Source organism: Pseudorca crassidens, chromosome 7, assembly GCF_039906515.1.
Source record: "Pseudorca crassidens isolate mPseCra1 chromosome 7, mPseCra1.hap1, whole genome shotgun sequence".
NCBI classification, from domain to species: domain Eukaryota; kingdom Metazoa; phylum Chordata; class Mammalia; order Artiodactyla; family Delphinidae; genus Pseudorca; species Pseudorca crassidens.
The window spans coordinates 4,881,170-4,896,517 of record NC_090302.1 but is presented as its reverse complement, the minus strand read 5'-3'; the positions used below and the strand labels follow the sequence as shown (position 1 = coordinate 4,896,517).

General features: G+C 53.6%; 1 protein-coding gene across 2 annotated transcripts in view; it reads right to left on the bottom strand.

Annotated features, from left to right (window-relative positions):
- Window positions 1-5,585: 5,585 nt before the first annotated feature.
- The window catches only part of MED27 (mediator complex subunit 27), a 195,694-nt gene continuing 185,931 nt past the window's right edge, over window positions 5,586-15,348 (bottom strand). The window contains exons 7-8 of one of the 2 annotated variants that reach the window (XM_067742885.1): window positions 8,395-8,472; window positions 5,586-6,148 (exon numbers count right to left, since the gene is read on the bottom strand). In XM_067742885.1, coding sequence (XP_067598986.1) covers window positions 6,014-6,148; window positions 8,395-8,472 — 213 coding nt within the window. In that variant the 3' untranslated portion in view covers window positions 5,586-6,013. Of the gene's footprint in view, window positions 6,149-6,175; window positions 7,682-8,394; window positions 8,473-15,348 lie in introns of those variants that run through there. The other variant, XM_067742886.1, reaches the window with a different exon arrangement.

Genomic DNA, 15,348 nt, shown 5'->3' with positions numbered 1-15,348 from the left:
GCTGGCGAAACCCAAGCAAGCTCTATGCATCATACCAATGTCAACTTCGTGGTTTGAACATTGTATTGATACTACAGTCGTGCAAGACGCTGACATTGGGGGAGGCCGGTGAACGGTACACAGGACCCCCCTATACGTGCCTTGGTAACTTCCTGTGAATCCATAATTATTTCAAAATAAAAACCTAAACATCCAGGAGAGATTCATTGCCTAAATTATGGTCATCAAAGCGTGGAAGGCCACCCCCACACAGAACCCAAGGACGGATGAGACAAGGAACACAAAACCCTCAGGGCAGCAACACCGCTCACGCTTCTGACACAGGAGGGCGTGCTGTTCGGCGGAGGCTGCTCCCTTCTCTTCCAGGACAAGGGTTTCCGCCGGACCCACAGGTGCCCAGTTGGAGACTGCACCCTCCCAGCAGCCCTTGCAGCCAGGTCTGCCATGGGACTAAGTTCTTGTTAAGGAAGGTCAAGTGGAACTGATCCATGCCAGTGCTGGGTCTGGTCTTACAACACCTATGCGTTTTTCCCTTTTTGTGAACTCAGAAGGTGCCTATGACTCAGCTTCCACCACGCAGACCACGTCCTAGGTCACGTGGGTGAGACGATGGAGGGACAGGCTCCCTGAGTGACTGCGTGGAGGAGAGCAGCCCTGGGGTCTGAAGCACTCCCTTCCTCTGGGGCGCTGAAGTGGAAGACAAGTAAGTGTCTATACTCTTTAAGCCACTTGTTTTGGGGCCTCTGTGTTGGAGTAACTTAGCCTTTGCTAAACGGAAAAAAGCAGGTTTCAAAACAGTACGCAGTACGATCTGCTTTTTACAAAAAATGTGCACGCACCAACACGTCCACAGGAAGGTCTGGAGAGGTATACACCGAAGCGCTCTGGTCATTGTCTCTCGCTAGTGGGAATGACGGGCATTATCTTCTTTGCTTGTCCACATTACCTAATTTTCTATAAAAGGAACACATGTATTCCTTCTGGAATTAAGAAAGCGAGGCTGCGATCGAGATGACGGCCAAGAACTAGACAAGGGTGAGTAACGTGTTAAGTAACGACCCACCCCACAGGTGGGGGGCTGGTGGAGCTTGCTGGCGGCCCAGGCTGGCTCGCAAGCTCATGGCCTCTTACTGTCCCCCACCCTCCCCTCATCGCCCCCCTCGTCCCCTACCTTCCCTGTACCTTCTTGGCCAGAGGGACACTTCACTCTCTTGTCTCTGTCAAGCTGGGGGACCCATGATGCAGATGAAGTGCACTGGTGGCAGGACCCACCTGTTCAGTTAGCACCGAGCCACCGCTCCCACCGTCCCCGAGGACAGCCAGTGTGCAGCTGGAATTTCAAACTTCATTAGCACAGAGCCAGGCTGAAGCTGTTCTTGAGTAACTAATCATCTAAAAGCTACCAAGACGATGCTCTACCTGGGATGTGCCTGTGAACCTGAAGGTTTGTTTATCTCTTCGAGTACTAATGATAGGGAACAGCCAACCAGCAGTTTAAAATGCAACTTGGGAGTGATGTTTTGAGGTTCCTTCCATGGATTCAAGGAGCGGGGGTGGGGATGAGAATGAGGGAAGGATGGCAGAGATGGCGAGAAAAACCTGCCTGTCCTAGAAAGTGAAGCCCAATTATTCCCCGAGCAGACCAACTGGAGGACAGGTTTGTCCACGAACGCCCTGCACAGGCCCATCTCTGAGGCACATATGGTGTGCCCTTGAATGAGCTCTGTCTGTGGTAGACCAGCCCTGCCAGCTGCACCCCAAGAAGCAGGTGGAGCGGAATTGGCCCACCCTTCCCTGTCGAAGGCAGGACAGTGGAAGCCCCACCGCTCAACTTCGGCACGCCAGTGGGGATGCAGACGCTGCGAGGCACCGATGAGCAAGGTGGGTCGTCAGATTTTGTCCTCTGTCTGCAGACCTGACGGCCCCAAGACGCCTCCCATCGAGTCGGCGGGGGTTCGGGACCTTGTGAGAATCCTGGCGGCTGAAGTCGCCATCCCTTCTCCTCCTCCCAGCTCGGGTGACCTTAAAAGGCTCTCGATATAGCATCAGGCCCACACTCTGACACTCTAAATGCGATGGAGAGCTTGCACATTAACACTGAAAGATCATCATTTTGTGCCTGCAGCTTTCCGTCAGGAGTGTGAAGTGTAAAAACATCACTCGATACCAAAAGGCCAATTCCCGATTTAGTGCGGGAAAAAAAATCTGGACAACCTTTTACGGCCCTCCTCATTCCATTCTGTCAGTGCCTAACGGGCGCCCTGCTGATTAACAGGAACCTGGCCGGCAGAAAGTACGGGGTAGGTGCATCGCTGCTTATCCTGGCAGGGAAGCGTCTGTAAGACAGAGGTTTCCAAGCTCGGGCCGAGTGCTTCTCAGGCAATTCTTGACACAACACACTCGGCAGAGCAGGGACTGGTTAGTCCCTTTGCTTCTGGGGAGGCAGCTTTGCTGTTGAGTAGCCATGGAGCTCGACGACGCGGGCAGCGGGATACCCAGGCCTTCCAGGCCTCGAGCACACAACAGAGAGAACAGTACGAACCCACCTGGGAGTAAAGCAGACAACATATGGAAAGCGCCTGGCACAGAGGAGATGCTGAGCTGTCAGGGTGGTAATTAAGTCACTAAAATACCTCGTCGTCCTGGCTGGGGCTCACCCGTGCACAGTCTCAGGAATGGGGGCCTGGCACACCCGTTGATGGCCATGCTCCTTTCTGTAAGGGGTACCAGAGGATGGTTCCAGACCCAGTGGCTATGCCCACAGCAGCATTAGGTCCCAGCTTCCCCCCAATCCACATCGTGGAACTGATCCCAACCCACCTCCAGCCTCTACTTTTGCCCATCTCAGGCCAACATGTTCTCTAGATTTGAACGGTTGACACACAAAGCCAGGCTCTCTCGTGGGTGTCTGTTAGGCACCGAGTGTTCGGGGATCTGGTGAACAAGCTTCTCACCCTCCGGCCCCTCTCTCACCTTTCCAGAGCCCAACCCCCTCCCTTTCAGCTTCCCCCACTTAGCACTGAAGAAGGAGAAGGTCAAAGGGGGGAACGCCCTAAAGGTTGACTAGCCTGACCCTTATATTTTTTCCCCTTTTAATGAGGGAAAGTTAAAAAAAAAAATAGAAGAGTAGCACGCACCACCCACCTATCCAATGTCCAGCCTCAGTCATTATCTGCTCGTGGCCAATCATGTTTCGTCTACAAGCCCTCCGCCCCCTCCTACTCTCCTGCCTTGCCATCACTGGGCCATCAGCCGGGGCGTCTTGCGGGAGAGGGGACGAGGTCTCATAGAGGACGAGCGACTTGTCTGAGTGCTACAGCTGAGAGTAGGCGGCCAGAGTTGAGGCCCTGGCCCAGGCACGCCCTTCGCACTTTTTGCTGTTGCTACACTACCTGTGCTCTCCTTTATTTGTTTATTTTTTATTGAAGTATAGTTCATTTACGATGCTGTGTTAGCTTCTGGCGTGTGCTATTATTTAGTATTTTTCTCTAATAGTCTCACTTTTTCGCCTAAGTGCCTTAGTTTAACATGGAAGCTTCTTATCATGCCTGTAAATGGGGAACAAGCATCAGTGGCCACAGAGAGTAGGTATCACTGAAAATGACGCAGAGAGGATAGGAATAATGTCACTCAGTCTAAGTAGAAACCACTGCCTGCCCACGGCTCTGAACTCAAGGTCTGCTCTCTCTCCATTGGAAACAGAGCTCGGCGGGGGGTGGAGGGATCTTTGGGACCAACGAGGACGCTCTCAGATTTGCTGCAAACACTTAAAAATCCAAATAGCTCTCTTACAATGTGGTGTACTGTTACCACAATCCCATCAATCATCAGAGGGCTGGTTTCCTCATATGTGAACCTCCCTGATGTGCACTGTCAGCCAGCTGGCAGTCAGGATGCACCTGTCATCAGCACATGCCCCAACTCACCTTGTCGTCACTTCACACGAGCTCTGAGTACCCATATGTCCTGCACAGGGTCAGCCTACTTGCCATTTAAATGCCATGCGACAAAATGTGATTATACACCCAATGTCCTCAATTCGGGATTTTCTTGCAACAAACAAGTGTCTTACAAGACCAAAGAAAGGAAGATACCCGCAAGTCAGTGCAGCTGTGTTATGCTCTGTTACCGGGAGCCCTGGGAAGGGATCGCCTGTCACATGTTAAGACAGTAAGACTTGAGGCAGGAGAGACTGCAACCCCCCTTGGAAGACATGAAAGGAATTTCAGGGCGATGAAAGGCTGGTGTGACTGATTCATGTGTCACACAGGATTAGCATTAAAGCGTGTGGCATTGTTTAACTGGCAGCACGCTTTTCTTAGGGGATCATGAAATAGGGGTGCATCTTACAAGTGATGGCATCTTAAATGTGATAAACCCTGGTGTTTAATCTAAAATCACCCGCTGCGTGGAAGCGTTCCTGCGCTACACCACGCTGCCGCTCACGCTACTGCCCCAAACTGGCCCCTGAAAGCACCGCCGCCTCCTAGAGAGACCAGTGGTTCTCAGACTCGGGCCCGTATCACCCACCTGCGGGGCTTGTTAACAACGAGGTTGCCAGACCCACCCCCCAGAGTCACTGATTCAGCCGGCCCATGGTGGGGCCCGAGGATTTGTGTTCCTAATAAGCTCCCATGATGCCACAGCTACTGGACCATACTTGGAGTGGCACTGTTCTATTGCTTCCCCCATCACTAAACCCCCTTTATCCTCTGGGCCTTTTTAGCCTGGCAGGGGTAGGTGTGGAGGGCCTGGGTGGTACCAGAACCCAGGTGGGAGCCACCCGTTCTTCTGGACACCTCGGAAGGCAGCATCTCTCCGGTACCGTTCACCACAAACAGGACACTACTTGTCACCTAGGCTGGGCTTGCGGAAAGCTCTGGGGACTCCCCTGTCCTTCTCAAGACCTTCAGCAGGTCAACACTTCTTCATATAAACAGGTTATGGCTTTAAATGTCAGGGGCGAGGCCCTGAATAAACTCAGCAGCCTGGGCTTGGGCTGGAATCTGTTCACGGAAATATTTAGGACAAAACGGGACAAACAAGCCAGGCACACCTGTCCCGCCCGCTCACACGTGTTCTGGCTGGTAACACAGGAAGAGTCCTTTCCCTTTGGTATATGTATGTGTGAACGGTTTAGTAAAATGAAACATCTGTGCACTTTTTCCCTCAAAAAGAACAATCCATTTTTCAAGCCGCTGAAATGTCTTTGAAATGGAATATTTGCCAACACTCCCCTCTCTCCCGAAAGCAAGAAACAGGGACATGTGTCCTCAAAAAGAATTATTTCAGGGCTTGCCTGGTGGCGCAGTGGTTGAGAGTCCGCCTGCCGATGCAGGGGACACGGGTTCGTGCCCCGGTCCGGGAAGATCCCACATGCCGCAGAGTGGCTGGGCCCGTGAGCCATGGCCGCTGAGCCTGGCCACAGTGAGAGGCCCGCGTACCGCAAAAAAAAAAAAAAAAAAAAGAATTATTTCAAACGCAGACATTGCTAAGTTATTTTTCCTTCAAAAGGCCCATCAGATCTGCTCACATGTTCACGGAACTGAACGTAAAAGGTACTTTAAGAAACCGGAGACAAAGCCTTGTCCTGGGTACAAAAGGTTTATTGCTTATAAAAATAAGTTATGGAACAAAACAAAAAACTGAGCACGACACAAAGGCTCATTCCAACTATAAAATGACTTAGAACATGGATCCAGGCGGGTCGATGGACTAGTATTGCGAACATACACGGGAGAACATGCTGCCTAACTTCCTTATAGTGAGTCCTGAGACGGTCCCTTTGCCGTCCACGCGCCAGCTCAGGTGTACTACGGTCCCATTAACAGAGGCGGATCTGCTCTTCAGGAAGCTCGGCCTTAGCGCACGACATGCTGTTTTGTGGAAGCGAGCGGGCGGCGGAACTGCTATCCGGGCCGCAAAGACACGTCTGAGCCATCGCTGTGACTGAGGGCTTGTCTGGGAAGGCGCTGGACGGGGGTCTGCGGGCTGGCCCGGGGCCGGGGCAGGGCTACTGCCGGCAGGTGTCGTGGAAGGCCTCGAGGGTTCGGAAGTCCCTCCAGGTCGGGGGGAGGCCGTCCTGCAGGAACTTCCCGCAGCGCTGGCACGGGGCCTGGAACAGCTTCGTGTAGCTCCTTAACCAGGTCTAAAAAGAGAAGTGAGGAGAGAAACGACAGAGATGGGATCCGGGTGCTGCGGACGCCATCCTTCCTGTCAAGCCTAACCATCACCAGGATAGAGCCTGAGGTGGCTGTGACCCCCAAGAGGTGCCCTGGGATTCCACAGCAAGCTCTGTGCAGAACCCACAAGGTCACAGCACTGCTGATGCTCAGTCCCGGCGCCCTGGGCCCCTCCCAACTAAGGGGACTTTAAAATAGAAATCCCTACTCTCAGGCAGGCAGCACTCCCGGAGGAGCGGCCGCGAACCACGGCGCAGCCTCACGGCCCGGCGGGGGCATGACCACATTTCCTCTGAGTCCCGAACGTCAGCACTGATCCTCTCCTTGTTCACCACCCAGAGGTGGCCACAGACACGTGTGGAGAGAGGGTGAGTGGAGAGTTCCCCACTAAGGTCAACGTGCCTTCCTTCTGCTCTGATTTCAGAGGTCACCACTCACTGTCACAGTGTGGCCCGACACACCTGGGGGGAGGGCAGGGACAACCTGGTACCACATAACATAATCAATGGCAAGTACACGCCGGAGGGTGCAGAGTGCACAGGTCCTTCGGGCATCACACATGAGGATGAGATTCTCATAACTCAATGCTCAAACTCAAGGAGACTCACAACCGTACCAACCCAAGCCCACAGCGACAGGCCAGCGAGTGAGGCGAGCTCCCACTGCGACGGGGGTGTGCGAATCTTGTCACTTAACATCCTCCTGAATCAGGCAAGAGGAAACTGCTCTTCGGGGCGGTCGGCCGAGAGGACGGATACAAATGCTTCTGCTTCGGCACAGCTGCCTTCCTGGTGGCAGACCGCGGCTCACCCACCCTGTCCCCCTTCCAGAGGCTGGGGTTCAAGGTTTTGGCAATAAACATGAGGATGTCAGTGGATCACTCAGTCAAACTATTTATTCTTCCCAAACCCCAAAGTCAGTTACCAAAGGGGAACTGGGCATTACCACACGTCAGGTTAAAGAGCAAGTCTTTCGATCCATCCAGAAAGGAAGTACCCGCTAGAGACAGCCAACTGCAACAGTTCTCTCTACATGAGAGCGCCTGCGCGACGGCTCCGCTGAGCCCCAGGTCTGCTTCTTCACCTCCCCAGCGTGTGGGCCCATCAATGAGCCAGGCTGTATTTTCTGAGAAATGAACTACAGGCTCCTAAAGGCGTAACTGCGGCAGCAAACATGACGAGGTGGATCGGACGAGCAGAACTCCGCCTGGCTGTTGGCACTGAGCAGCGCCTGCTGACGGGCCCATTTGCTGAGTATGTTCTCTAACGGGCAGCCTTACCGGCCAGAGTTGAGATGGGGCAGGCTTACTGGCCGGAGTTGAGATGGGGCAGCCTTACCGGCCGGAGTTGAGATGGGGCAGCCTTACCGGCCGGAGTTGAAATGGGGCAGCCTTACCGGCTGGAGTTGAAATGCGGCAGCCTTACCGGCTGGAGTTGAAATGGGGCAGCCTTACCGGCCGGAGTTGAGATGGGAGCGTTAGCGGCAGGGAGAGACGGAGCCTAGCGACGTGAGAGCACGAAGCCCCGTCAGCGTGGTGCTGAAACAGCTGGCCACGTCTGCCAGGATACGGTGGGGCCAGTTGTTGGCCCTGCTGAGACGGACTGGAGGGCGTGTGATCAATCAATGAATTGGCTCCAGGGGTGGGAGCCGGGGGCAGAGGGGAGTCCTGACGTGCAGGACCGATCTCCAGCACGTGAATATTCTGGTTCAATGTCAAGTCACCGACGGCCGAACAACCAGCTCGAGAAATTCTGAACATTAAACGAGAGCTGGTGGGAGCCGACCCCAGCACACCGGGGGGATGGCTGTTTCTGGGTCACTCCCCATCCTGAGCTCTGACCTGGAAGTCTAAGGAGTAGGGGTCTTGGAGGAACGGTGTCACGGTACCTGCTCAGCGCCAAGCACAGGGCCCAGCACAGATCAGGAGCTCGATAAATACCTACTGACTAAATCAACATTGGAAACCGTGCTGGAAGGTCACTTCTGAAACCACCATGTGTTCGGCAATGACAGGAAACGCCAGCTAATTAAGCAGGACATGGTTTCTCCTAGATCTCTTCCCAGTTGAAAGGAAGTGTCACTTCCAAACTGGACCGTCTCCCCCCTGCGAGGCCCTTGCGAGCTAAAGACGGTCCAGCTACCTTCCGAGCTGCCTGTTCTCACTTAAGGAGCCAAGGCTCAAGGGGGAGATGTGACTCCTTAAGCCACTTACCATGAAGGATCGGACCACGACGTCGGGCATCTGGGGCAGCTGGTAGTGGAGCAGGGCGGTGGTGGCATGGTCCGTCACCTGGGAACCAAGGACAATGCCTGGGTTAGAGCTACTCGGAACCAGCACAGAGAAAACAAGATGAAGGTGCTCTTTTTATATGACGTCTCGTGGAGGAAAAGACATCTAATAAAATCTGAAGGTTGAAAATTAGTTAGCAAAGTTGGGGGCAGGGAAGGGAGGGGAGGTGCGTTGTAAGCAGACAGGACCCAGGTAGTCAGGCCCGGAAGCAAGCGAAGTGTGGAAACTTCCAGCAACTCCAGACAGGCTGCGGCACCTGAGAGAGGCGAGGTCAGAGGTCAGCGGAGAGGTAAAGAGATGGCAGATCACAGCCACTGCACGAAACGCCGCCTGGACGCAGAGGCTCGTTTCCACTGTCCATATTCGACTTCATCTTCACCCGGGAACAGTTTTCCTGCCGGCCTAACTGGGCTTTCTACTTCCTTTAATTCCCATTCTGCCTCATAATTTGTAGCCATACAGATTCTGTGACTGTGACCTTGATCATTTCTGATGATCTTTCCCTGAGGCCTCACAGATCCTGCTGTTACCTTTCTGAAAAACCGTGTCACTCCCAGTGTGGTCCCCTGTCTGACCAGCTCCCTGGAAGCTGTGGTCTAGTGGGCCATACCCACTGACCCATAACTCCCCCAGCAGGGCCCAGGGCATGACTGCTTTAAGTTCACTAGAGGCATCTGGGGACCAGATAACAACGTGCACTAGGTTTAAGTCCCAGCTGTCTGCTGACCTGATCCAACTACTTAATCCCTCTGGGTCTCAGTGTCCCTCCTGAAAAGCAAAGGGTTCGTCTAAGATCCCCTGTAGTTCTGAAATATGATGACACCATGGATTGCTAAGGCCTGCCATCCATGACCGAATTAACAGATTATTCCTAATTTGATAGTTGTGCTCAAACTCATGGTTTATTTCATTGTCTTCATTCGGGGGTCTTGCCATTACAAATGTTGTGGGCAAAGAGCAAAACGAAACAAAAAAACCCCGATAAAATGATTAACTTTGTGAACAAGAGTGAACACGGTGTGCTGACGGGCCTCAGCAGCAGTTAAGCAAACTGACCAGGTGGAAACCAGCAGGGCTGGTCCAGGTCCTGCACGGGGAGCTGCAAATGATCCAGAAATTAGTCCAGCTGTGTGTCCACACCCAAGGCCAGGGAGGCTACACCCTGAAGAGTGAGGATGCAGGCTCCCCAGTTCACCGAACCGCTAAGATGCGATTTCCCCTGGGATAAAATGGTCATGCACGTGAAGTGCCTACCCTCCAGCTGTGCCTCAGGCCCGCCTGCCCCCTCTCTTCTGCTCTCCCCGGCCCCCGGACTAGCCCTCTTTCCTTCTGGACTTTCATGGCCTGCCTGGCGGCTGGTGAACTCCGCTGGACGATCAGCTCTGTGCAGGCAGGGATCACGCTCGTCCAAGTTCATGCTGTGTCCCCAAGGCCTAGAACATCACCTGGCATCTAGCAGGTGCTCAATACATATTTGTTGAATAAAGAAATAAACTTAAAAGTGGCCACTCATCAAAGGCCACATACCGGAAACACCTGTACTGGCTTTCTTGCAAATACAGCAACGGTTCACAGATCCAACATTGCTGAGAAATTCTTACCCAAATGACTTTCAAGATAAACGGCACTTATTCCTTCAAGTGCAAAGACTGTTTTTATTTTAAGCGTTTTTGACAGACAGCTTTCTAAAATGAGCAATGCTTAAAAAAAAAAACATAACAGTAGAATGATAACTTGGCAAAATGGCGGGTAGTGATTGGTGGGGTGAAATGAACGGCTCCAAAATGCAGCAAAGCAAACTGGGCCCCGATGACACCTGCTTAAAGCTTGGTTCTTACCCATCAAGATGCCTTGCTAAAAAACCACGCAAGTGCCATTTATAGGCTGGTAAGACATTCCTTACAATCACATGTGCCGTTACAAAAGAAGCCAAGCTTCCGGAGAATTCCTTCTCCTGCCCCTACTGTTTACTTTACAAGCCTCTTAGAAGCCCCAGCCTGCATACAGGCCCGCAGAGCAGGTGTGCCGTGTGTCCGCTGCCCCGCAGCTGCGGGTGTGCTCCTCTCCCAAGATGCAGAGGCTCCACCTCCAGCCCCTGGACGAGTCTAGATCCGTCCATTCTGGCACCTCGGGCGCCTGGCCTGGGGCCCGATTTCCCAAACACACGGATCACCCAGAGGCCACGTCCGAGGCCGGGAGGCTTTGTCTGCATGCTTTCTTTGCTTTTCTTTTTACAGTTTTAAGCACGGATGACCAACGTTTAAAATTCAGAAAATGTCCCTAACTTGGATCCTCGGCTTCTCAACACACTGGAAGATCTGGGGGCAGTAACAGTGCGCCTGCCTGATGGGCTCCTAATGAAGATTAAATCAGTCCAACCATATGATGGGCCCTGTGACTGTGACCTGGCCCTGCCCACTGGCCCCCACAGATCCAAGTGGCCACCATCAGCGGGAGATAAGGAGGGGCAGTGCCTCTGGGCAGGGCAGGTACCTGCAGTTCGCTCTGTGTGCCCAGTCTCACACCCAGCCCGCTTCCCTCGTGCTACCTGCCGGGCCCCTGTGGCCTGTGGATTTCAGGGCCTTTACCCAAACAGCGCCAAGCATCTCTGCCCCTCACCCTCCTGTTCGCTGGGTGCCTGGCGGGGCAAACCTGTGCTCATCTACCCCTCCCTTCCTTAGCTGGCCTCTGGACTTGACCTCTCCTGGCTGAGTTTTGATAACTGCACGGTGCTAAGCCAGGCAAGGCATCATGTTAATTACAGGGGCATCTAAGGCGCTCTTTCAGACCTGTTCCTCCTGTGTTTGTTTTCAGCAATGACCGGCCATCCACCCAGCAGCCTAAGCTGGAAACCTGGGCTTTTCCTCCCACTTGTACTCAAGCAGCCTCTTGCATTATAGCTCATTTATCTGGAATCTCTCTACTTTTTCCCAGTCCACTGTCTAAGCTTCTGCCTCTTCCTGTCGGGATGACCAGAAGAGCCCCAACTGGTTTCCTCTGGCTGTGGCACCCAGAGGGGGTGTTCTGTGGCAAGGGGTCAAGTCTGTGGCTCTGGAGGTGTAAACTCTGGCTCCACCTCTTCCAGCAACGCCACCTTGGGCAAGTCACTTCATCTTTCTCAGCTGCAGTTTTCCCATCTGGAACAGCGGGATAATAACAAACATTACCCATCACCTGGGGTAATTGTGAAGATTAAATAAAATAACGTGTGCACGCTGTTCAGTAAATATTAGCGATTATTACCACTAAGTTATAAATCTAACTACGTCACTGCCCCACTGAAAACCCTTTCAGAGCATGTGAATGCACTCAGCGTAGAACCCAAAAGTGCAGACGTGCAGGACCTGGTCCGGCCTCCTCTCCCCTCCCCCTCCTGCTTCTGAGAACGTTTCAGCTCCCTGTGCTCCACCTCCTCCCCTCCCTCCTCCCCTCCCCTCCCTCTTCCCCTCCCCTCCCTCCTCCCCTCCCCTCCTCCCTCCTCCCCTCCCCTCCCTCCTCCTCTCCCCCTCCCTCCTCCCCTCCCCTCCCTCCTCCTCTCCCCCTCTCTCCTCCCCTCACCTCCTTCCTCCCCTCCCCTCCCCTCCCCTCCCTCCTCCCCCCTCTCCCCTCCCCTCCCTGTGCTCCACCTCCTCCCCTCCCTCCTCCCCTCCCCTTCCCCTCCTCCCCTCCCTCCTCCTCTCCCCTCCCCCTGCTTGGCTCCTCTTCCTCTTTCTGGGCCTGGCCTAGATCCTTGTGCTTCCTGACCGGGTCATGTCCCTTTACTCAGACCTTGTCTTTCATAGCATTCCTGACAACTGAGCTTGTATAATTATTATTTTTTTTTGCAGTTTGGGTTTAGTGTCAGTTTCCCTAACTTGGCTGTGAACTCTGAGAGGCCGGACACCATGTCTGCCTAGTGCCTGACACAGAGGTTTTCGAGTCGTGTGTTGACTGAACAGATGATCCCTTCTGTCTCTGAGACGTCCAGGGAGACTGGCTCATGTGAGGTTTGGGGACGGAGACAAGGGCCTTAGTGGGGTGGAGAGTGGGAGACAGGAGCTAAGGACGCTGGACCCTGGTCTACCCTTACTCTGCTGGGAATCTTGGCCTTCCATCTGCTGGGAGTTGCTGGGGTTCACTGGCCGGTTCTTCCCTCCTTCCTGGCACGGGGGAACTTTCTGGTCTCTCCTGGAGTTGGGCCACGGGGCTAGTTCTGACCGAAGCATCAGGAAGCGGAAGGGGCGTGTGCTACTTCCACAGGAGATGGTGAAGAGCAGATGTGGACCCTCCAAGACTCCCCTCCCCCTGCAGTGCTGGGAGCCACTCCCTCAGACGGTGCATCTGCAGGGCGGCAGAGCCTTCGTGAAGCGGAGCCCAGCCCTCCGACAGCTCGGGATGGGTGTATGGTGGGAGCAAGAAATAAACTTTTATTGTTTGAACAAGAAAAACTATGAGGTCTGTTTGTTACAGCAGCCTTCTCTCTCCTCTTCAGACCGAAATACTGTACCCTCCTTGGATTATTCATTTCCCGTCTAAAAGATGAGCCAAGGCCTTTGCCAGGTCCAAGGGTCCTGTAAGTGGCGGCACACACACATCCAAGCTGCGACCTAGGAAGCCTCCAGAACGGGGCCGCGCGACATGTGGTTCACGGACCAGTAGCAGCAGCATCACCTAAGAACGTGCTGGAAATGTGAGTTCTTGGGCCCCAGTGTAGACCTGGAATCGGAATCTCTGGGTTGGGGCCCAGAAATCAAGCCGGCCTCTCCAGCTATTCTCAGCGATGCTAAAATGCAGAAAGATGCAACTGTTACTTGGCACCCAGATCCCCTGGGGGTCCTGCTACCGAGCAGCTGTGAATTACGCAGGTAGGTGTGGGGCGGAGCTGAGACTGGGCACTTCCAACAGACCCCGGGCCTGGCCCTGCTGCGGCGGAGGGGCCGCAGGCCGCTCAGGGGGCTGAGGATTCTGGGCCCTACAGGGAAAAGGCACTTCATTCTGGGGCACGACACAAAGGACTACAAACCCAAAGGAGAGCCTGTCTTTCTCATGAGTCACAGTGAACCACACTAACCCAAACTTCATAATGGTGCTGTGGAAGGAGGGGCTGGGCTGGTAGTGGTGAAGTATTTTCAAAATGAAATATTTTCGCAGTGGGTGGCGGTGGACTGGGAGGGTTTTCCTTCCTTCTGAAGGTGCTCTTTCAGGACTGCGGGGCAATTTTATTAACCTGTGGGGAGCCACATTAATGAGAGCTTATTGTAAGGTCCCTTGGCCCGGGTGAAAGGAGGCCTGGGGGTAAGAGAAAACATCGACCAGTATGAGGTAGGAGAGGCACTGGGACATAACGACCTCACCTGTTCTGGGAATCAACAAGAGACTCTAACTTCCTGCCCAGAAAACAATGGGGCTGACGGGAAGGGAAAATGGGCTTACGCCCCACAACAGACCAACCAACACCTGGCCCTGCTGTATCCTCACCAAATAAGGAATTACCCTGTATAGCAACCCCCCCCTCCCCTTGCAAGCCGCCTTCTGCTTTTACCCCAATAAAAATCCCCCTCATCCAGGACTGGGCGCGACTTCTCTGGCCCCTTTCTCTCGGACCAGTGCACCTCGCCCGGGAGCGCTCCCTCATAAAGCTCACTTGAAGCTTTCCTCTGTTTCGCGGTGCCGTTTGTTAAGATCCGACCTTACACGTATGATGTCTGTGTCCCGCTCATTCAATCCCCACCATAGCTGAGGCGGGTGCTCCCCTGCGTCCATTTTAGAGACGAGGAAATGGGGACTTACAGAGCTTGGGAAGATGCCCCGGGCCACACAGCTGGCGAGCGGCAATGGGTACGTGGGCCCAGACCCTGCAGGCCCAAGCCTACACCGCCTCCCTCCTAGACACCCTGGCCAGCTCTCTGGTTTGCTGATAAAGGCACACGTCCCAGGGGCCCCGGTGTCATCTGCCCATCACCTCCCAGCCCAAAAGTCTAAGGCAAGCCAGAGGCCCACTGCCAGGCGCAGGTTAGACCTGCAAATGTGGCTGGTGGGTAACAGGCTTCTCAACAGCAGAAAAAACTGAATTAACTAGAAAACGTCCTTCTCCAGAAACGGCTGGAGTCGCGCACCAAAGCTCTGTTTTGGCGTCTGGCTCCCAGGCAGGGCACGGAATCAGTTTGTACATTACTGGGCGGGCAATCTGGCCAAATTCAGCCTCTTTCTTCAAAAGGCCCAGTATATTCTCTTAATTGCCAAATGGTGGCAGCTTTTTCTAGTGCCGACATGATCGTTTAGTTTCTTCAACTTCCCATCACCAATTTTAATAGAAGGAAACAAAGCTAATTTGCTCTTACGTTTTCCCTCCCTCCCTCCCAAACTTCCCCGACTGGTTTTCAGGTTCCCGTGGCTGAACTCCAAAGCAGCAGGTAAGACATGGTTGTCAGATGTTGGAGAAATTCACCTGCAATGATCTTCCTTTTTGTCAAAGCATTCCACCTTCAATATTTTTTTGTTTCCTGCTTTTCAACAACAAAGTTGTTTTTTTTGCTCAGCATCCCAGATGTGGGAAAAAACAGGCCTGGGGCAACAACAAAAAATTGCTATTAACTAATTTAAATCGACTCTGGACCAGTCTGGCCGCGGTTCGGGTCCCATTGTGAATGCCGAGCTAATGAGATTCCCCTGGGAGATGAAAGCCACCCTGTCTGGCGGCTGAGGCCACAGAAGGGCACTAATGCTCCCGAGAAAGGGAGGCCATTCATCCACCAGTGAGTGCTGGTTTGAAAAGAGCTCCGAAAAGATCAAAGCAGATGGCGAACCCAAGGAAAGAGGGAGGAGAAGACATGAAAGTAACAATCAGCCAGGGAGACAGGGGATGCGGCAAAGAGGAGTGGGGTGCGGGGGAGAGGC